The sequence below is a fragment of the Streptopelia decaocto genome (genome assembly GCF_964273445.1).
Source record: "Streptopelia decaocto genome assembly, chromosome: 2".
Lineage (NCBI taxonomy): Eukaryota > Metazoa > Chordata > Aves > Columbiformes > Columbidae > Streptopelia > Streptopelia decaocto.
The window spans coordinates 10,152,186-10,174,919 of NC_138655.1; the positions used below are offsets into that span (position 1 = coordinate 10,152,186).

At 38.1% G+C, this 22,734-nt stretch overlaps 1 protein-coding gene across 1 annotated transcript in view; it reads left to right on the forward strand.

Moving 5' to 3' along the window:
• Positions 1-22,734, forward strand: part of ADCY8 (adenylate cyclase 8) — a gene marked incomplete at its 3' end in the record, with an annotated part of 127,515 nt that overhangs the window by 81,961 nt on the left and 22,820 nt on the right. Inside the window, exons 8-12 of the mRNA XM_082044676.1 lie at positions 4,595-4,792; positions 11,409-11,509; positions 16,066-16,267; positions 19,684-19,773; positions 21,095-21,267. Coding sequence (XP_081900802.1) covers positions 4,595-4,792; positions 11,409-11,509; positions 16,066-16,267; positions 19,684-19,773; positions 21,095-21,267 — 764 coding nt within the window. The remainder of the gene's footprint in view (positions 1-4,594; positions 4,793-11,408; positions 11,510-16,065; positions 16,268-19,683; positions 19,774-21,094; positions 21,268-22,734) is intronic.

Below are 22,734 nucleotides of genomic sequence, written 5' to 3' on the forward strand. Positions count from 1 at the left end.
CCTTAATTCTACTGCACATTCTTAGTCCTACTTGTCTGCACTGTCTGTTGAACTTCAAGCGTTGTTGTGTGGAGGTCTTGCTTTGTCAACCATCTTCTGCTTATAAATCTGCTCAGAAGCAATAAGCCTTCACAATCAATCATGGTGGTGTGTCTCTTCAGACTGAACCAGAGCATGGCATAGTTTGTTGTTATATAAAACACTCATTTTATATATGTTCTGTACATCTGTGTATCTGCATGTACACTGCCTTTTAGTATTCTCTGTATTTCGTTGACTTGTCTCTATATTCTCATTTAATTAGGAATGGAGGTATGGATGTGTGCTGCTGTGAATATCTTCTGATCTCTCTCTGTTTCTTCTTCTTTCCCTGTCAGAAAATCTAATTCTGTAGTCCAAAATATCTGTGCAGAGCAGGCTATCATTTCATTGATCATTTTCTCAGCTAAACCTGACTTTGATACTAACAAAGAGGACAAATGAAATAAAGGACTAGTGTTTTTCATTTGATCATTGAACAACTTCCACTCAATAAACTAGTAAAAATTCCATAAAAATTATTGAAATAGGTCTAACTAAACAGTGGTTTTAAAGCAAATTCTTGTCTTACGGCAATAAAAATCCATTTTTAGAACAGTTTCTCACTGCTTTTTCAGAACTTTTTGTTCTGCTGGAAATAGCTATAGTTTTATATTACAGAGATTTACAATAAGCTTTTAGTGGAAATAAGATTTTAAAAGTCTGCTATTCCATGTGTGATTCAATTATGTATTTTCAATTTTAAAGTTGAGACAACAAACACTACTGCTTATAAAGTATTTCAACACTGAGATGATAGATTTAAATTATACTAGGCTGTAGTAGCCTTTTTCCAGAAGTGTGTCAGCCTTGGACAAAGCAAAATTTAATAACATTAATTATGCAGCCTAAAGGTCACTGGTAGCAGCAGACATTGAGGATCCAAGTAGCAGCAACCCAACAATAAATCACTCCGTATGTTTGAAAAATTACCAATAGCATTTAAATTATTTCTTTATTTGATATAAGTTACAACAAAGTTTGAGCAACTCTGCTCACATGTCTTTCTTTTAGCTGTAGTTATGTTAGGAAGAATATGCAATGACAAAGGCTCTGGTGATTTCTCTTGCCAAATTCAAATTTGTCACAGTTTATATTCTTTACCTCAAAATCATTTTCTCGGGGCAGCTGAAGTCAATGAAATGAAGTTGTGTAGATATGAATAAGGTGCAGAATAACCTACAGCACATTTAGCACCGTGTGCCTTAGCTCTAATGGTGAGGTAAGCCAAGGATGGAAGCGCCTGCTCTGTGATTCAGCCCATGCCCAATATGGATGGAGCTTTCTGTTATTGAAACAAGTGTCTGGGCTTCTTTCCTAAAGCAAAAAAAGTCAGATAGAAGTTATCTTAAGAGAGTGAAGGCCTCCTCCTCTAAAATTAGTAGCTGATAAAGTTGCACCAGGCCTTGCAAAAGTAGCTTAAAGCATTATATGGTCACTGTGTGTGGTCCTAGAAGCACCTGATGGGCCTGTAAAGACATGAATTAGGAAAAAAGCATATTAAGATGTCGATGTCTTGTATAAGTGTATTTCAATGGTGCCTGGAATGACCCTTACCAGTTATCACAAAAATTATACTTAAAGACTGCCACATGACAGGCAAGTATAAACAACAAGGTGGAACTCAGTTCAAAACCAAGGCACCAGCATTTGTCTCTCTACTGACTGTCCCAGGTGTTGATCTCCCACACAGCTCACCTACTAAACAGCTGCTTATGGTGCTCTAGGGTGCCTGAGACATCCGTATGAGAAAGGGTTTATAAGAGGCCTATAAAATCGTCTGGACTATCAGTTAGAAGCCAGGCAAGAGACTCTGATGTCTCAAATAGTGCTAAACACCTACACCAAAACACACTGAGTAAGAGCTTGATTCAACTTCTTAGCTTGAGATACCCTTGCACACCGCAGCTGGGCCCCACCACCCACCAGCAGCACATGGGGCTCCTGTAGGTCTTGTGCAATATCTCCCTGCTCCAGACTGTTGTCCAGGACACCCTAGGGCATCTCAGCTGACAATAGCTGCCTATAATTGGGCAACTTAAAAAATCCACAGTGTATATTGCCAGTAACAGATGTTTAGACAGCGAGCACCTGGGCACCTTCATTTAGGTGTCTTCCTCTTAAAATAAATCCAGCCTGTATTCTGATACATTATACATATGACCCTGTGTTTTCCTATATCCCTCTAAGACCTGGTGTTTGCAGTGTGGAAAAAATAATGTGAAACCTTCTTGACACCAATTAAACATTCACCTCTTTATTAAGGTCAGGATGCTTGGACTCATTGTGTGAAAAGTTTGTGGAAAGGAAGTAAAATCTAATGCCACCTACTCTTTTTTTTTTTTTTTAATCTCTATAAAGTATCTCTAAAGTTGGAGTTTTATTATTTGTTTGTTTTAATTAATCCCATCTTTTAGTGTCAAACGCAAGCCTGGCTGGGTTTTTTCCAAACAGAATAATGTATGTGTTCCTGTATGATGAATGGTCATTGTCAGCAACAGGAAAGATCAAAAGCTCATTGTAGGATTCACTACTGTATCTTCCATACAGCTGTTCACAAAAGTGTAAACAAGGTAATAGGGAGAACCAATATTTCTTTATCTTGTTATGAAAAGGTCTCAAAAGATGCAGAGCAAAGAGAGGGATACAGAGACAAAATGCGGTTAGAACATATTATTGGGACAATAATTTGCATGATATTTTTCATTATTGTTATTACTAATTACAGGAAATCAGTGGTCTTGAGTATGTGTATGAGAGTGAGCGTGAGGTGACTCCATTAAACTCAAATATGAATATCCTTGTTATCCTCTGAAAATAAATGCAACTTCTGAGTCCATTTTTGCACCAACACTACTGGCACAATTGCCATAGTGGTGATTTCATGTCAACTTCTTCTACCATGAATTGTAAACCTCTTCATACATTCAGCAAGAAGACAGTTCTTCATATTAATCAAACTTTAAAATATAATTTGAAGCAAAATTTAGCCACTTAATAGAATGAATTGAGAGAATTCTCCTCATGTTGATGAAACACAATGACCACTTAAAACATTAGGGACTTTCTTTACCCTCATTTCCAGTGGAGCTATAGTTCTGTGGACTAATTCTGAGGAATGAATGCACACAACAGCTTCTGACTTGATCTTGTCCTTTAACAGTGGCTTCAGAACCTCTTGTAAGATTTCAGCCACCACAAACTGATAATTACTTTTCTGCATAGTTCAGTTCAGAAGACATAGTAATAACTAAACTAAAGTAGTACCTTAGTATGTATTAATACAGTTGATTCAATGAATTGTTTATCTGGAATTTGGCTCTAACCTTAGAGTTTCCATCTTAGCTCTAAAGCTGAGATATATATATTCAGGGATATCTGAAACTTGAGTATGAGAAAAGTTTGCCTGACCCTTTTTTTTTTCTCTAAATGTTGATAATACGGACTTTCTGATGGGAAAATCCAACCCAAACTCCTGTTTCCAGCAGTGCCCAGCAGAAGGTATAGCAAAAGATCTTTCCAGCAATGACCTATGAGATAAATTTTCTCAAGCAGAACTGTGTTCTCATCTAAAATCATTCTAAAATGTCTTATGCTGTGATGTATGAAGGTTTATATTCTTTCCATTCATTAACATTTCTTAATCCTTGGGAATATCAGATGTAGTAGAGTTTATTTTCTCATTCAAGTGGTAAAGTGCTGCTTCACTGTGGTTTATGTCTTGAAATGATACCATGAAACTGGACTGACTTATTCTCTTTATGAAAGCAAACTCTACCTCTTTCCTGAAGGTGAAGCGCCCTTTGTACTATCTCTGCTAGCTTTCTCTTGCAAAGCTGTGCAAAAGTATTTTCTTTTTCTTTTTTCTTTTGATTAGTTAATAAAACACCAAAGGAATAATGCATTTGAGATAATATTTAAAATAGTAATATGACTTACAGTTAATTTAAATCATATAACCTGTCTGTAATCTAGACTGGCTGAAATATACCAGTAGTGAAGAAGAATATATTATTTGAAAACCAATGCTGAAGTAATCAGAAATCTCATCTTCTTCACTCCTGCCTAACTATCTGTTCCTTAACTACACACATCCAGTAACTTTAAGATCAAGAAAAACATTGTTACTTCTGTTTTCTGACTTCTGTTTTCTGTAGCTTATGTTCTTAGTTGTTAAAACACACCAATGAGTTAGATACCCTGCTGTGATTTTGGTGTGTACTCCATTCATGCATGCTCTAATAATTAATTAGCAGAATCTGAAAAGGGGAACATATTCCTAGCATTCAGTGCAGCGGCAAACCTCCTAGTCTGTATAAAAGAGGGCATTAACGTTCTCACCTTGAGGTACTGTATGTGTTTAGTGGAACAGACATTATTTTACACTTCTATAGATTTCATTGAATGAATTGCATGGAATGCTGTACTGATTTGCAATGCAACATGATCTAAAACATTGCATTTTTAACCCAAGGGGACCAGCAGGTTTATTCTTTTTGCATGTGCTTTCCCCTAGACTCTGGCTGCCCTAACAAGAAATTCAATAAATCTGCTTCCAAACCATCTTGCACAAGCTTTGCATGTCCAGTCTGGGCCTGAGGAAATTAACAAGCGAATAGAGCACACCATCGACTTACGGAGTGGCGATAAATTGAGAAGAGAGCATATCAAGCCTTTTTCACTGATGTTTAAAGACTCCAGCCTGGAGCATAAGGTAGCTGGGTCTTGGTAGCTGCATTATTCGCAACTCAAACTGTAATAAATATCTGCTGAAGTAGAGAAGCTGTAGGTTCTAGCCTGCATTGTTTGTTTTCTGGTTTTGTTTTTCTTCTTAATTCTGTTTCAGTTTTCAGAAGTTGAGACTAGCTAGAGGTCATAATAAACAATGTTATGATGGAGGGGTTATAGTGCTGCAATGATTACAATTGGAAAATGCCTACACTGAGCAAACTCTGCTTCTGAAAACAACAGCCTGTTGCCCATTTCATTTGCTGTAGAGTACAAGCAGTTTTCTGTCAGACAACAAGTTGCTTTGGCACAAACGGTGATTGAGTATATTAATAAACTGACACTTCTATTCAACATATATATCTATATTTATATAGATATGATTATTTCATTTAGTCATAAAACCCATCTGATGTCCTCTAGGCAGCTGCCATGTTTATTTCAAGTCAAAACTAATTTGTCAACTCCTTGTTTTAAACATCCTTTTTTAACATTTGCTTCTAAGAGGTAAATATTTTTCATGTCTTTACTGCTTCTCAACAGCAGTAAGATCTCACTAATTTTTATTTCAGTCTCCATCCAGATGCAAGAGAATCCAATGGGACAACTTTCCTTGCAAACTGATGACATGGGGTGGGGTTGCACAGATCTCAAATGATTTTGTTGACTTATATACTATTAAAATGCAGCAACAGCAGGTTTGCAACAGAATGTGCACTTAGACTGAAAAGAAAGACAAATAACAGAGAATTGCAAGCATGGAGGCTCACTTCTCCATCATCACTTTAAACTTTGCTAGAAAATACACTTTTTAACTTGACTTATGGGAAACTAGTCCTCAGGCGGTATCAGTGGTGAGACCTTAATATAACCACTAGAAAAGAAGAATTCCGATTGCAGTGTATCTAAGGCCCTATTTCACAAGCAATGCTGCAGAAGGAAAAAGAAAGGTTCATTAAAAAAAAAAAAAAAAAAAATCAATTTCTTCATGAAGATATTTATGACTGTGGGACACAAGGTAGAATTCCCAAAATCAAATTAGCCATGACTGCTGCAACAGTAGATATGAAGATATAATATTTATTTCAATCTAGTCATCAAGTAAATCTGTCAGGGAACCAGAGGAAGAGAAATCCAAGATTTCTGATATCCTGTGAATTAGCACCCAAAGGCAAAAAATCCATGAGTAATCTTTAAACTTCTCAAGGCACAAGGTCAAAAGATAAAGTGAAAAAGTCTAGACAAAATAGCATTTAGCCTAGAAGGTGGGGGATGGTATATTAGGATTTTCTTGTGCAAAAGAAGGAACAGCATGAGCACAAAAAACTTGATGAATGAAAATCTAGTAAATGGTTCACTTAGTCCTACATTACTATTTAATAAAAATGAGGCCTGAGCATGGGTTGGAGTAAAGGGATACTGCCCAAAACCATATCCCATGTTCAGAATACAAACCCTCTTCTTATTTTAGACTTCACAATTAGCAGCCACAAGGAAAATCTATACAGAAAGGGTAGATTTTCATTTACAAACAATTAAAGCCACAGGGAAGAAAAAGATGCTCTAATCCATCACATTACATAGGTCAGATTTGAAATATTAATAACATTTTGAATTGCATCTGGATGACAAAAAGTCTATTTAAAAGTCAACATTTGAGCCATTTTGGTACATTTTCTCCTCTTTATGATATTACCAACACCAGCCTGCATTGCAATGCTGAGAAAATGGTGCTTTCATTCAATATTTCCTTAGGTGTTAGTCCCAGCTGGTAAGCACAGGCGATACAAATAGAAAATCCTTTTTGTAAAGTAGTATGAATCTTCTGTCTGTCCTCTAAATCATGCTCATTTTTAGAGTTACAGAAGAATAAATGTTTAAAAAATATCAGCACTTTTTTACTTGCTCTGTTTCATCCACTTCCAACAGTTGGATAGTCACTGGTCAGCAACCTCCTTGGTTGTGCTCAGGGTGCTGGGACACCATGGGTGTGCTCAGAGATGGAGGAAGAATGCACCAGGGTGCAAAGGGATGATGCGACTTAAGGAAAATGAATCACATCTTCATTATAGGCATGGGGAACCTCTTGTGGGACAACATGGGAAATGTCCATTCCCTCCTCATTTGCCTGTGCAGTAATTACAAGTTTGCCCCAGTAGCCTCAGTGTTAAACCGTAATCTACAGTCAGTCATGAAAAAAATAATGTGTAAACTGTTTTCCTACAGAAAGTAACTATTTCCTCCAAGTTATTTTATACATCTATCACTTTCTCCCTTCCTGCCCATTTAGGAAACAAACCAAAGCAAACTCATTTAAATTGGAGCTTCATAAAGCTATTTCAGAAGCCTTTCCCTCTGCTCTCCCCACCCTACCCCTAACCTTTCAGTCTGGAATTATGCTTTCTTCTAGTCATTAACATTTTGCAACTGCTTACATGACCTTCTGCATCAGCATCTTGAGCTGCTCCCCGCAGTGTTGAGTCCCCAGACAGTGTGTGTCTGTGGACCCCCCGTCTCACGCCGCCGGTTCTGTTTGCTGCCAGTCACTTTCTGTACAGACCAGTGGCAGCTTCAAGTCAGAGGTAGCTCTGAAGTCAATTCTCCTGTGTAAAATCTTGTTCCTTCACTTTCAGGCAGCTCCGGCATCTGCCTAACACTTATTTTTTTCATCTGTAAGTACTTCTCGCCCCAGACTATACAGTTATTTTCTAGACAGAACAACCATTACCCATAGATAAATTCCCGATCAAGAAGTGTTACGTTAATCTTGTTCAATGAGAATTTTGTTAAAGCTCTGTACCTCAAGCCACAGAGAAGTGAGTAACCGTAGGAACAATAGACAATATTTCTTCCTCCAGCTTTAGTAACAGGACTACTATCCCATGGGATCATAAATCTTTTGGAGTGACTTGAATAGATCTGAAATATCATACTGGACTTCTATTTAAATAATCTGGGTTTTTTCATTTCTTTGTTTCACTGTAAAACAATTGCAGACAGCAGATTTACACTGGCAATGAAAGTGCTCTTTTGCTTTCTTTAGGGTTTCAAAAGGTAAAAAAAAAAAATCTTGAATCAGCATGCCCAAAACTACCATGGCAGCTAGTACAGCTTCTGGTTCACAAGGGTTTAAACAGACTGGTATATCACAGCACATTAAAACACTGGTACGTCTTCCCACTCCTCTCTTACCCCACCAATCTGTGTGCCTCTTGGTGATAGCATAAATGTAGATTCCACAGAAAGCAGTAATGGTTGCATTAATGAATATGTTATCTTCCTGAGACAGAACATATACTTCCACATCAATTTTGTAATATTTTATTTTTTAAGAGGATTTGTGCAGGATCCTCACCTGGTATATGTTGTAGATTTTTTACCTAAATGGACTAGTCATTATTAACCTGTATTTTACTCAATAGCACTTGATTTCTCATTTAGAGACAAGTTCACTCTCAATTTTGCTAGAGGTTATTTTCACAAATAGGATGTAGGCAGATAGAGCAAAAGACTCATCACAGGAGAGTACTTCTAATAGTAGCATAAAAATACACTAAGGGTTTCCAAATATGTAATAGCTCATAAGGAAAATCTGATACTACTTTAGATGATTTCCAGTAATTAAAAGATATCATTATGATGTTATACTTCAATAGCAGTGACTCAGAAATATCAGTACCGTGTACTTTCATATAGGATAAAGAACTGTAACAGAGCAGGGAATTTTATCTTCTGGTAGGGTTTTTGTTAATGAAAGTTTCCAATGTAAAGACTTGTATGAAGATACTCTAAGTCTTCCTGTGTATTGGGATAGTAAATCAGACTGGGCTTACAGATGAAGCATCTATACATTTTCTGTGAGGTGAGCACACTGAAAATATCAAAAAGGCTTTGCATTTCACGGTACAGATTTTCTTAAGTCAAACATTAGATTTACATATCTGAGTTCTATTTCAGAATTTCTGATGGGTGAGATAAATAGAAATTAAATGAGTAGGAAACAAATTGTGCCCTTCTTCCATGCTGTAACCTTGCAGACATAGACCTCACCTCTTTCCTTCAAGCCAGAAACTTCCCATGGCAAGAAGGTCTTCAAAAAACACTGAGAAAACTCTGGGCTTGTTTGGCATTTTGTTTTCTGTCATTAGTCAACAACTGCATCTGTTTCTACCCTTTGGTCTTCGCAGGAGTTCATTCATCTCTTCTCCTGCCTTAAGCTTCCTCATATGTCTTCTTTGGCACAAACACCAATGCTCTGAAGAGAAAAAGCCATGGTCTCCCTTTTCAGCCATAAGATCCTCTCTGAGTGAAAGATCAACAGTGAGGATAAGATGAAATATCTTCCTCCTTGGTGCACAAACACATTCTCAAGTTCAACATGTAAAGCCTGTTTTATTAATGGTACTCTCCTTTCAAAGAGCCATGGAGAATAAGCAGCATTACTTGGCAGAGGAAAGCTGGCCTTTCTTACAGAAGCTCAGTTTCAGCTGGCTGGGGGAGCCAGTGGGTAAATCGTCCCCTCCACCAGCAGAGGTAAATGTCTCCAGCCCATGGGAAGCAGCGTGAGCCCTCGCTACGCTATGAGGAAGTCACGCCAGCACAGGTAGGTCTGTAGGATGCCGCAGCAAAGGTTTTCTTTGCAGAGTAGGTCACATCATGATTCTTCCTACCGCTCTGCGTAGCTGTAGTTGGGTACATGCCTTCCCATACTTATGGAAGTGCCTTGAGGTTCAGCCTATCCTTCAATTACTTCTCCAAGTCATTAAGGAGTGGACAGCTACAGAAGTGCGACATTTATCATTGGTGTTTGTGCTGCCTCAGAGATGCTAACAAGTTCTCATCACGTTTTTACTGATTAGAGGACAGCATTCATCCTTTTGACATAATGCTCAACACAGCAGGCAATTCCATGTTTGTGTTTCATTCAATTATTTTGCTACAATTTCCCTAAGGAACATTTTGGATCTCACGTTATATTTTAAGGAACATACCTTTCTTTTTCCCTTTGGTTCTTTTTATGCCACAACCAAAAAAGCCCTGGTCCATTATTTAAGCAGACTGATGCAGTTCTGTTTTGCTGCACATGAAATCAAGGTCAGTACCTCTGTGCTTCCAGCAGGAAAATGAAGTGGAGTTGCCTGCAAGCACCATCAAAAATCACGTCAAAGTCATACTGCTTCTGCCAACGGCAGACACGGGGTAAAATCACTGCAAAGGAGGATTCAGAATGATAGATGTCTGATTTTGGCTAACAAATAAGCCCCTCTCTTACTCATAATAAATGTGACCGGGATCATTTCAGGATCTTGAGGTTGTTTTGATCAGAGGTTTATAACTGGGATGACATCCCTGTCAAAGGTTCATGTAGTGAATATGGTCTAAGTCTAGATAGAATCTTATTTCAAGAGCAGATTAGCTATAAAATGCAAGAGTTCATAGATGAACTCTCTTAATGCATGTTCCTGATACATTTCTTTTTTTTTTTTTTCCATATTTCTCAATTATAATGCTCTCTATGCATGTAATTTTCCTCTTTTCCAAATTGCAGGGGGAGGAGTCTGATGTCTCTGACTCTGGTTTCCTTTTGTTTTGCACATGCAACTCTTAGCTACTTCAAAACTGCAAGAGTTTTTGTTCAGAGAAGGAAAAATGACCAGGGCAGGCATCTGTGGGATTTTTTTATTGTGTGAAGAAAATGTAGTGGCATCAGTATAGAACACAGCGATTTACAAAAATATGTCTATAGACCAATCTTTGTCTGCTGTAAACAATGGGAGTTTAACTGAATGAGCAGTGATAAATACCAGCTGAGGACTTGGGTAACATTTCCACTTCAACTGATCCACCCATGTATCCATTACTCCTTTTTTGGTAACTCAAATAAAACGGGAACTAGCTAGCATTTTCAGGGGTTTGATACCATGGAGAAAATTACTTTTGCAATAAGTCATAATAATAATAATGTACCTTGAATGGTCTTTTACATAATAATACCTTCATTTTCTCCTTGGAGAGTGGCCATATTGCCAAGTTTCTGCAGAGGCTCTGGATAAGTCAGGATACAGAGATCATGACTCATCTCCCTAATAGTCACAGAATGTCCCAAACGACATACTTTTCTTGAAAACAAATAAATAAATAAATTTTAAAGGAAGAAAAATAAAACAGAATGGTCTCAGCTTGACAAGCATGGAGAAACCTCCCCAACATCATGCATGCAGAGTCACAGCTGACTTCAGTGTTTGTCTTCAAGTGAGGAAACCCATGGTTCCTAGGTTAAGCTATTAAGTATTTAGTATTCTACTCAGCAGCACAAGTCCCTGGTATCTACCTGGAGGTTTTTAAAGCAAATAATTTTGAAGAAGAGGCAACCAAGTAAATCAACTTTGTTTTGCAAATTACAGAGTTTTGCTCTCTTGGATAAAGTATTTTACCAGCTTATTAATGATTTATTTGTTGTCTTTCATTTCAAAAAACCACTTCAGGTTTATCGATTTGTTAACTCTGCTGATTTCCCCAAGGTGTCCTTTATGCATCCGTCTTTATGAAACCACTGCATGGGTTAACAGCTAATTTACTCTTCTGTTTCTTTTTTATTCTAGTATTCTCAAATGCGGGATGAAGTATTCAAATCAAACTTGGTGTGTGCATTTATTGTTCTTGTATTTATCACCGCTATCCAAAGCTTACTTCCTTCTTCCAGGTAAATAAAGAAATGTATCTCTCTATATCTCAATGAACTTTTGGGGAAACAGCAGGATAACTCTTCTAGGAGTGACATGCAATGAACCAATACAATCTTCTTGTTCTCTGAAAGTATTCAGAAATATTTGTCTTGGGTTTGTTTCTTACATGCTACACAAGAACACTGTACTGTTGTGCTTTGTTGCTGATGATACATATTACCTAGCTGGGGAAAACAACCTTGTGCCATTAAGAAGAAGCAAGGAGGTGATCTGGTAGAATTTTTCCCACTTCTGCTTTTATATGGGGCTGACCAAGCAACAACTTCCTATCAAGGTGAAGAAAACGTGACACAGCTGAGACCTCTGAGTCCACATTTCACACAGTCAAACCCATCAATTGGCATTTTTGTCTACTGTTTAATAGTGAGAACACAAGAGTGTATACAAGGATTAAGACCAGTTTTCTAGCATCACAGCAGAGCCAGCAGAACATGACTGACACTAAAATAGGCCCTGGTCCCATTTGCTCTTTGGCAAAACATGTGCTAAAATGGAAATGCCCAGATGAACACAATTCTTGGGTCGTTTTTAACACTCAGATGAACCTTATCTTATGGCTGCCTGTAGAATAACCTTGAAAATCCAGTGTTTATGTAAGAAATAAGACACTGTGTTACAATAATGCAGCAAAATTTCTTGGATCATCTCTGGAAGACCTGATTCACCATGTTTATGTCTAAGAATACCAAAATGGTAGTTAGATGCAGGCAGGTAACTGCACTCTGCAGCAGTCATGTCCCTTGTATTTTGTAGTTCTTAGCTGGGAAAGTATCTTGAGCATTAACAGACTTGCTGTTCCTATGTGCTATGTTACTCCAATATTAGCTGTTTGTTTGCTTTTTAAAATTTCTTCTCCCAATACACACTCAAAATTCTTCACTTCTGGTAGCTGTTATTTTTTTTTCTCCAAATGTACAAGAAGATTTACACTCCTCATGGTAACTTCTGCATTTCCTAGCGACACATTTAAGTGTCTTTCAGTGAATGCTTCAGAGCCCTGTTGAATGAGGACAGAATTTTGTATTTGCTTAAGTACATGTTTGAATATTTTCTGACCGGAGTCTTTTGGGGATTTCTAGGAATTTGTTGGAAGGAAACATATTATTTAAATAATCAAAAATGTATCTTATTAAGGATCTCCAGGGAGTTTTCCAGATAGGTTGCCTTAGTTTGTATGTTAAAGAAGGGAATTATCTTTCTATTATTGCATCTACTGTGTATGGGAGTTTCAGAATTTTATCTCAGTTTATATCTGGCTCCCGCAGGACAAATATCTGATCCATTCATACATTTTTCTGACAGTGTAGGCACTGAATTTAAAAGTCTTTCCAATAGTTTTCATTCTTTGAAATATTGAGTTGGGGAATTTACTTTAAGTTGCATAAAATAATGTCATATTTCTGCTGTAATTATCCTCTATGAAGCCATTAAGTTACGTTGCCAATCTTGCAGTGATTCATCTTGTCCATCTGAGAGGCCTGGGAGTTTGATTAATTTCTTGCAATGAACTTTCTATACCCCCACATGAGAGGTGGTTCATACTAGAGCAAGCTGCTGAACTGTTCTTAATTCTGTCAAGTTTTCACTAGGTTATTCTTGTGAGGGGATAAAAACAGGTTTCAAACTTGTTCATTTAAACCTCTGCAACTTCTGTTCTACATAAATTTTCCTTCTGACTCCACTCTTGATTTAAGACTATACACAAGAAAGAGATAAGGCAAAAACTCCATTTCAAAATTCACTTTATTTTGATGATAAGGGAACCCCTAAAAAAATTGTTCTACTTCTGGAAGAAGCCCATGGACAGAAGAGTATTACAGCTGTTTGTTCCTATTCCTCTAACCATGGCTATGTCTTCTGCTGTACCTGATCCTGTCAGCATGCTGCCAACAAAATCTTAGCACAGATACTGGATTGATCCTCTAGGAGGTCATCAGTGTGAAATCTTCAGTTTTGTTTTTATCTCAAACATTCTTAGACGAGAGAAAAACACAACAATGTTCAGTTGAATAGCTGCAGTGGAAGAATTTTTGTTGCCTATATATTTATTACAAACAAATGCAAGTGGTTTCTCAGGCACCTAAGCAGGTTATGCTGCATTTTGGATTGATATATCGGACTCAGGTCCCTAGACGTTCCCTTTATAGTACCTTAACTCAGTAGCACTGGGCCTTACATGTAGAGTCTGGCAGCCCAAAATAACAACTCCTGTTTAGTGTCCTCATGTTTGACCTCTTGAAGCTTGACCCTAATCTTTTTGAAGGCCTTAATTTAGTTTGACTTAGAGCTGGGTCAGGCTAGGTCTACAGAATTGGTAGGGTACATCTACATATATAGATTGTCTATATATATCAGAGATATAGATAGAAACTATCAGTTCCAAAGAGGATCTCAGTCATTTGGCTTTGCAAAGCAAGAAGGCTATTGAAAAATACTGCTGTAGTGTGGGAAACAAGGAATTAGTCTCACAATTATCTGTCAGTGTGTATAGCATGGGTTCAAAGTATAGCCACTAGAGAATGGGCTAGTCAGTGGACCTGAATAAGTCTAAGACTTCTGTGCAAAGAGACGAATTGTATCCTAAACATTTTTTAGTTCAGATCTGTATGAGTTTAGAATTTGCTCTTCTAAAAGCAAACTGAAATTGCCTGAAATTGAGAAGAATTTCATTTAGGTCGAGATAGAGTCCATTCAAGATTCAGGGAGTAGATCTGGCTGACCTGCTGAAAAATGAAGAAAGAAAAGCTGTGTTGTTTTCACTTCTGTTTCCAACTTGCACCCTTAAATGCTGATGCATAATAAAATCTGAAACTTCATGTTTTCAATAAGACAAAAGATACGTTTACAAAAGGCTTTATGAGCAGGGCACAGCTCACCTACATTCAGGCACCTGGAAGTTCAAAGCCTCCCTGGAGCACACTGGTAGTCCACTTTCAAGATTTTTTTCTGTGAGAAAATATGATTAAACCACTGTATTGAACTGGCATGTATACAACTAGGTTATTAGAAATTTTAATTACTTAGTTCAAAGCCTAAAGTTTCATCATTCTCCTTCTAGCAAAAAGGCATTGGGAAAGCAGAATGAAGAGGGGAGAGATCTGCAGGAGCAGTGAAGATGTTTTTATTTTGCATGGGTTTGATCTTTGGGTAAGGAGACACAGGAAGAATATGACTGGCAAAAATAGGTACAAAATCTTGACTTGTGAAGTGCTGAGTGCTTTCTTCTCAGCAAAGTAAAACAATCTGCCATATTTCTCAGCCATGTCAGTAACTCCATTGACTCCAGGTCCCACATTTTAGCAAGAAAAAGGAATAAATTTAAGAAAATAGAATGAAAGTTGGACTAGAAGAAATCATGGTCTTTAATGGTTTACTAAAGGAATTGAATTGTTCAACCTGTTCATCGATGACCTGGATTGAGAGACCGAGTGCAGTCTCAGCCAGTTTGCTGATGATACCAAACTGGGAGGAAGGGCTGACACACCAGAGGCTGTGCTGACATCCAGTGAGACCTGGACAGGCTGGAGGGCTGGGCAGAGAAGAATCTGGTGAAGTTTAACAAGGGCAAGTGTAGGGTCCTGCACCTGGGGAGGAATAACCCCAGGCACCAGTACAGGGTAGGGATGGACCTGCTGGAAAGCAGCACTGCAGAGAAGGATCTGGAAGCTCTGGTCGACAACAGGTTGACCATGATCCAGCAATGTGCCCTTGTGGCCAAGAAGGCTAATGGTGTCTGGGATGCATTAAGAAAAGTGTGACCAGTGGGTCAAGGGAGGTTGTTCCTCCCTCTCTACTCTGCCCTCATGAGGCCACATCTGGAGTACTGCATGTAGTTCTAGGCTCCCCAGTTTAAGAAGAACAAGGAATACCCAAGAGGGTCCAGCATCTTTATTATGAGGAAAGGCTAAGAGAGCTGGGTCTGTTCAGCCTGGAGAAGAGAAGGCTGAGAGGGAATCTTATTTATGCTCATAAATATCTCAAGGGTTGAGAGGATGGGACCAGACTCCTTTCAGAGGTGCTCAACAATAGGATGAAGGGCAAGAGGCACAGACTGAAGCATAGGAGGTTCCATCTAAACATAAGGAGAAACTTCTTTGCTCTGAGGGTGCCAGAGCACTGGAACAGGCTGCTGAGAGATTTTGTGGAGTCTGCTTCTCTGGAGACATTCAAACCCACCTGGACACATTCCTGTGTGATCTGCTCTGGTGAACCTGCTTTAGCAGGTGTGGTGGACTAGGTCCCTTTCAACCCTAACCATTCTGTGATTCTGTGAACTGTCTGTCCTGTGTATGCACTTAAAAATATGTAATTAAGTGTCACATTCTCAAGAACAAAATTTGTAGGGTATGCCAGATGACAGGTTTTATTTAAACATGTTTGGATCATAGAGCACCTCGTTTCAGATTTATTACAACTGGCTTTTCCTAGTCTTAGCTGTTTAGACATTTATTTTTATTAGCAGTAGTATTGTGCTGAGGTTTAATGCTGGGTTCTCTTTTTGTTTTCTTCCCAGGGTGATACCAATGGTCATTCAGTTTTCTATTCTGATCATGCTGCACTCCGCTCTTGTGTTAATCACCACAGCAGAGGATTACAAATGTTTACCCTTAATGCTCCGGAAAACTTGCTGCTGGATTAATGAGACCTACCTGGCCAGGAATGTCATTATATTTGCATCCATTCTGATTAATTTTCTTGGAGCCATCATCAATATTGTAAGCTTATAGGGAACTGGGGAATTTTGTACAGGGAAAGATGATTTATGAATTATTAAACTTGCTGCAGGACTTGTTAACTAATGTGTTTATAAGGCAGCTATGGTTTAAATGTAAAAGGCAAAGTACCACAGCTTCAGGAAATTCAGTCTCTGTTGCTTAAACTGTATATTTCTGAAATAGCTAATTATTTCTTCCTTATGAGTATCATCTATTTTTAAAACCCTTTTGCTACTTTCTGTTCAATGTATCTACCCTTTGATGACCACACTTTCTTAAAAACTGTCAGTCCAAGTAATGCTTATAGATATCAAATTCTTCATCTCACAGTTCTCCTATTAATTATATTGCTAAAAAAGATGAGAAGTGTCAATGAACCCAGCAAATACCTTTAAAAAAGGACTACTCAGAGAAAGATGAGCCAGTAACCACAGCATGTAAAAAGAAGTTAAGAAGTATAAATTCTAAACATGCCTTGCTCATTTAAAAAAAACTGAAAGGGTTTAAAAAACCCTTTGGCCCAGGTTCACCTTAAGTATGTACCAAAAAAATAGGCATAGTTACTCTCAGCTTGCTTTATGGTCAGTGCAGATAAACAGAAAAACATCCCCCAACAATTCTTCTGATCATACTGGTCCCAATAAAGATATTTTCTTCTTTCTACTGCACACACTGATTTTAGTCTGGCTGGGTTCCTAGTATACATATGCCCAATAAGACCCTAAAGTGTCTTGTTATAAGAGTAGGGTCTTTGTAAAACATATAAAACAAATATGAATCCAATAGAGCCTTGATTATCTGGATGTCTTCAGAAATATGAGACAGCTTTGCATGAATTAGGCAGATTATCACATCAGACAACCTGGCAGCTGTTCAGGCCTGAGCCAAGAAGAAGGTAAATATCTCACCGATAGACTAAAAGTAACATTTTCATCACTCTTCCCTCTTGTAGGGCACCTTTTGGCTATGGATGTAGCAGTGCTTTTTAATCTGAACTTTATTACTTGTAAAAATTTATTTCCTTCTAGATGAGTCCAAGAAAGCATCTAATGACAGTAATAGCAATAGCAACTGTAACAACACAACAGCAATAACAATTATCCTGTAATAATAATAATAATTATTATTATATCATTACATTCAGTATGCTGAAGTCTGATACTTCAAGGGTTTGCCTTTTCTTTTGCTAACAGATATGAGATTTTATTACATTCTATTGCTCTCATTCTTCCATGGTTGAATTCAGATTGCAAATGTGCTAGGATTTGACTTCTATCTTGTTTTTTTAGTGATATTATGCAGTCACTGTCAGGAGAGCTAGCCAGACAAAGAAGAATGTAGCCACTGATTGCTATCCTTGCAGAGAAAATACAAATATGGTAAAGGACAGGAAAACTTCCTGAAGATAAGGACAGCCCCATATTATAGTGTAGATCACTAAGGAGTATTGTAGAATTTAGTGGTTTTTAAATCAAATTTGACAAATATCTGTTGGGAAAGACTGTAGTGAAATTCATCTTGCTCCTTAAGATGACCTCCAAAGGGCTCTCCTAACAATTTGCTATGAATATGATAACAATGAGATTTCTCCATGACTGTGGATTATTTTTTTAAGACTTTGTCCACTACAATCTTACGGTATGGCTAATCTAAAAACAGTCAAAAGAAGCAGAATTCTTTTCACTCTCATACCAATGTGCTTCTGTAAGGCACTAAACAATTATATTTATTGTCACATATTCAGAATGGCAATGACTGGAGACACTGAGTCCTAACCTCTACAGGAAACCACATATAACCTCATTATTTCATATGTCAAAATCCTGCCATATTAATAGTTTACTTTTAACTACTTCCTGTACCCCACTGAAAAAAAGGTTCCACAGCGGCCAGTGAGGCTCCATATAGTGGACTGCAGCATTCAGGAGGGACCTGCATGTATTTAGAAACAGGTAATGCAGCTCACCCTTAAGCTATATCTTCTGCTGAATTCAAATTCACCCACTTGGAGGGGACTAAGTCTCAGATGCTTTCTAACAACAGCCATAAGACTTTGTTTTCACCAGGGGGTCAAATGAGTCTTGTGGTTCTTTATTTCAAGCGTATTCTTACTCTTGTAAAATGAGAATTAAGTTTCTGATCCAGAGGTTCTTTTAAAAAGACACCAAGAGTGGTTCTCACAGTATCACAGTATCACAGTATGTTTGGGATTGGAAGGGACCTCAAAAGATCATCTAGTCCAATCCCCCTGCTGGAGCAGGAACACCTAGGTGAGGTCGCACAGGAACATGTCCAGGCGGGTTTTGAACGTCTCCAGAGAAGGAGACTCCACAACCTCCCTGGGCAGCCTGTTCCAGTGCTCTGTCACCCTCAGGGCACTTTGTCCTGCAGAGAGGTGCTGTACAGCTCATAAACTTGCAGAAGGTACCATTAATTATCTGTTGTCACAGAGGATTGCACAGACAACCTAGAAAATGTTGCTGCATTGCAGACATGACTGAATTGCTGAAAGAACAAACAAGAGAGTTCCAAGTTCAAAATCCATTAGAATTTATTTATAAGAAACCAGGCCTCATTAAACAAACTATCTAACTCTGTTGGTAAGACAGAGAGGGGAACTAGCTTGTACATACCAGGTGGATGAAATGACCTAATATAAACATCCAGATTGTATTATTATGTGTAAGAGGAGACTCCATCTGCTTTAACTTTCAAAATATGAAACCATTAATGATTTTTTTCCTGTGTTCTAAGACCATGATGTATGTTGCAACTCAACACTACTGCTTTGTTTATATTTAGTACAGTTGGTTTGAAATACCACTACAATGAATTCAGGTCAAAACAGCAAAAGACAGTATTACACTCTCAAAACAATTGTATCATGAATGAATTTTCATTCCTTTCTATTCTAGGCATCACAGTTGCAGTTCTGGGTCCACACTACAAACCAATTTTGCATGATGCCATGGGGTTTTGTCCCACACTAGAAGGATAACAATGTCCATAGCAATGCAGCAGAAAAAACCTGCTTGCAGACAAGCGCATACATGCAGTCTTATTTTATGCTCCCAGTTTAATTTTTTTCTATAGTTTATAGCAAAGTATAATCATTTAGAGAGTGTAATTCTTAAGAGTCCAACAGTCCTCTGAAATTCCCACAGGAGGACCTCATCTTTCCCCTTTGGCAAGAGGAGAGCATAGGAAAGCTCTTCAGATGCTGAATGTCCGTAGCAGGAATAGCTTTTCCATTTCATCTCCACAGTGTGTCTTCTTGCTGTCTTTTCAGTCCTTATCGCCAGTTGTGGAGCTGGCATGGAGAGCAGCAGATCAGCCAGTTCCACCTCTGAATCCAGGCAGCCACACAGTCACCAGTGAACAATACAGTCCTGATTTTTTTTCTTCTTTCTTCACAGCTATGGTGTGATTTGGAGAAACCAGTAGCCCTGAAGAACCAGACGTTCAATTCATCTGCATCTTTTCCAGACATCTGTTCCTATCCTGAGGTATTTCTGAGGGCTGTTTGAATTTGAGGCATGGATCCACAAAGGTTACGTGGCAACCACTACCTGGACTCAATGCCCTGTGTACTGGTGGTGCCTCAACAACACTGTGAAGCTGAACCTTTGCATCTACCCATACACTGATAGAAAAAGAGGAGGCAGGTTACAGAAGGAATTAATTTCATGGTTTACTGGGCATTACAACCAAGTTTCAACCTTTGAACTTCATACAGTGTCTCTATGCTAGAGACACATCCAGCAATATTTCAGTGAACCTACTGCAATAAAACACACAATTCATATGAAGCTAATGGAGACTAATACATTTTACACAGCAAAACCAGCAGTGATTCTGCTGTAGTTATTTCAAATTTGTATTTAGAGAAAGAAAATCCACTCAATGGTGAGACAGAAGGCAACAAAATCAATGGGTTGGCCATGTGCAGATGAAAGAAGCATGTTGCTTAGAAAGTCATATGGCAGTGTCATGATACTACTGATATCATGCAGACATTTCTACAGAGGAACTATACTAAAGAAAAACTACTCAGAAAAATGAATGCTATCTCTCCTAAAGCTCTATGATAAGACTTAATTTAAACTACATTTGGGCTGTGGGTGTTGATGTTGCTATTTTAAATCCAAATGGCTCATGGCCATGATTGTCGTTCTACATCTTAGTATCAGTTGCATGGATTACATTTGACAGATGACTAATCATAGAGAAAAATGAGACAATGAAGATATTAGAAAAAGAGATATGAATACAACTTCTAGGCATCTCATTTTAAGAGAGAAATGCAACTAATCTAGACCTGCAATATTAAAAAAAAAAAAAAAAAAGAAATCAAACGTGGTTTTATGCTCTCTTCAAGTAGCATGGGGAAAAGTATTAAGGCAGGAATATGATTCTGACACCCTGATTAATGATGTCTTGTGGAAGCTGAGAATCAAAAACAGTATAATTTTTTTTCTCTCAGTTGACTTTTATTAACAAACTACTACATGCCGCATCGCTCCTTTCCTCTTTTCACTGTACAGGATGCCCCTTCTCTTCCAATACAATGAAAATTATATTAAGGCTCCAAGAACGATTTCTGCTAACTTGGAGGTTCCATGCAAAATAAATAATTTGCAATTTCACATTCTATTTTAGCAAAACTTTTATTTTTAAAGTGCCTTGTACCGTAAGAAAACAGCTGAGCCCTGAAATCCAGAGCAATTTCTTTTATACTTCCGATCACTCAATGATTTATGTAGATATTTATGGAGTGTATAGGTAGTCACTGATCACCAAAAGTAACCATTGCTATTTTCTTTTCAGTATTTTGTCTTCACTGGAGTGCTGGCAATGGTAACTTGTGCAGTATTTCTTCGTCTCAACTCTGTCCTGAAGCTGGCAGTACTTCTCATCATGATCGCAATCTATTCTCTGCTGACTGAGACCGTTTATGCTTCCCTTTTTCTGCAATATGACAAGTTAAACCACAATGGAGAGTAAGTGTTCACAACCCCTTTTAGGAACTGCTTTTTAATATGGTAATGGGTCAAGTCTTGCCAGAGTATACACTATTGAATAACACCACAGTAAAGTATGGAGTGATGGCTGCAAGAGGCAATGACTAATCCAAAAAGATTTATAATGTGATTGTTTCTCAGGACTTTTTATTAAAATGCTCATTTCATGAGGACTTTTAAATATTGAGCAGGTTTTATCTCTTATGTCTCCATTAGTCTACCCTAGTTACTAAAAATATGCAGTACAACGCATATACATTGGTTGCTTCTATTCTATCTCTATCAAGAGATACCAATTTAAACTCTCACCTGAATTTAAGAGAACAGGATTGAACAACTGATTTCTTTTTTGGGGCAGGGTTTTAACTGTATAAATTTCAAATTATAACATATAGTTATGAAAGATGCAAGGAATACAGGGGTGATCCCGTTTTGTAGGAGGGCCTTACAAGATCAGATTCTTCCTTCCAGGCTTCCTTCCTAGCAAGAGGAGTTGAAGAGGAGGACAAAAGAGCCACAGCAATTTGCAGCAGAGTCAGACGGCACTAAGTGTTTCAGTAACTGAATCTAGCACAGCAGTGATTTAGCTCATTCAGAAAAACACTTCTTCAGTCTTTTGTACCAATTTAGCATTGCAGATGCTTCTGCTTGTAAGTGTGTGCCAGATTAAGATCCTCTGAATGACACAAAAGATTTGCAGTGGAATTGGTTCACACAACAGCCGCATCTTTACACATAATAAGGCTCTGCATGCATATCTTTCCTTGTTAGCTTCCTACCATAGCAGCGTACTAAAGATTTGGGATGCAATTCCTTTTACTAATGTTACTTATGCTCTTACACACTAATGATATAACATTTAGCTTATTCACAGCAGAGCCCAGCAAATATGACGAAGGACAGTAAACAATACTTCAGCCAAGTGACTAGAAGTAGAAATCGTTATCATTTTCTTTAGTTTTTGTCATTAATCAAGCACGGCAAAGAAATGTACTCTCTTGTGTGAAAATCTTAGATAATTCAGAGTAGTTTCTGTTCCCCATGTCAGTAAAACTCTCCAGTGACTTTTATCACAGAGAGTAAGAAAGAGATAGGAATATCCTCTAGCATAGCCAACAGCCCAGGATGTAGCAGACTCAGCTGAGATGTTCCATGTTGGGGGCAAACATCTGAACTTCAGCTCCAATATTAGCAAGCATGAGGTTCAAGGATGTGTGCCCAGAAACTTATCTCTTTTCTTAGCTATACCAATTATTTGGAAAAAAGGTTTTGCAACTGCCTAAGAAACTTGTCTAGCTCATATGTGCTGCCATCCAGCGGGACCTGGACAGGCTGGAGAGTTGGACGGGGAATAACCTAATGAAATTTAACAAGGGGAAGTGTAGAGTCCTGCATCTGGGCAGGAACAACCCCAGATTCCAGTATAGGTTGGGAAATTACATATTA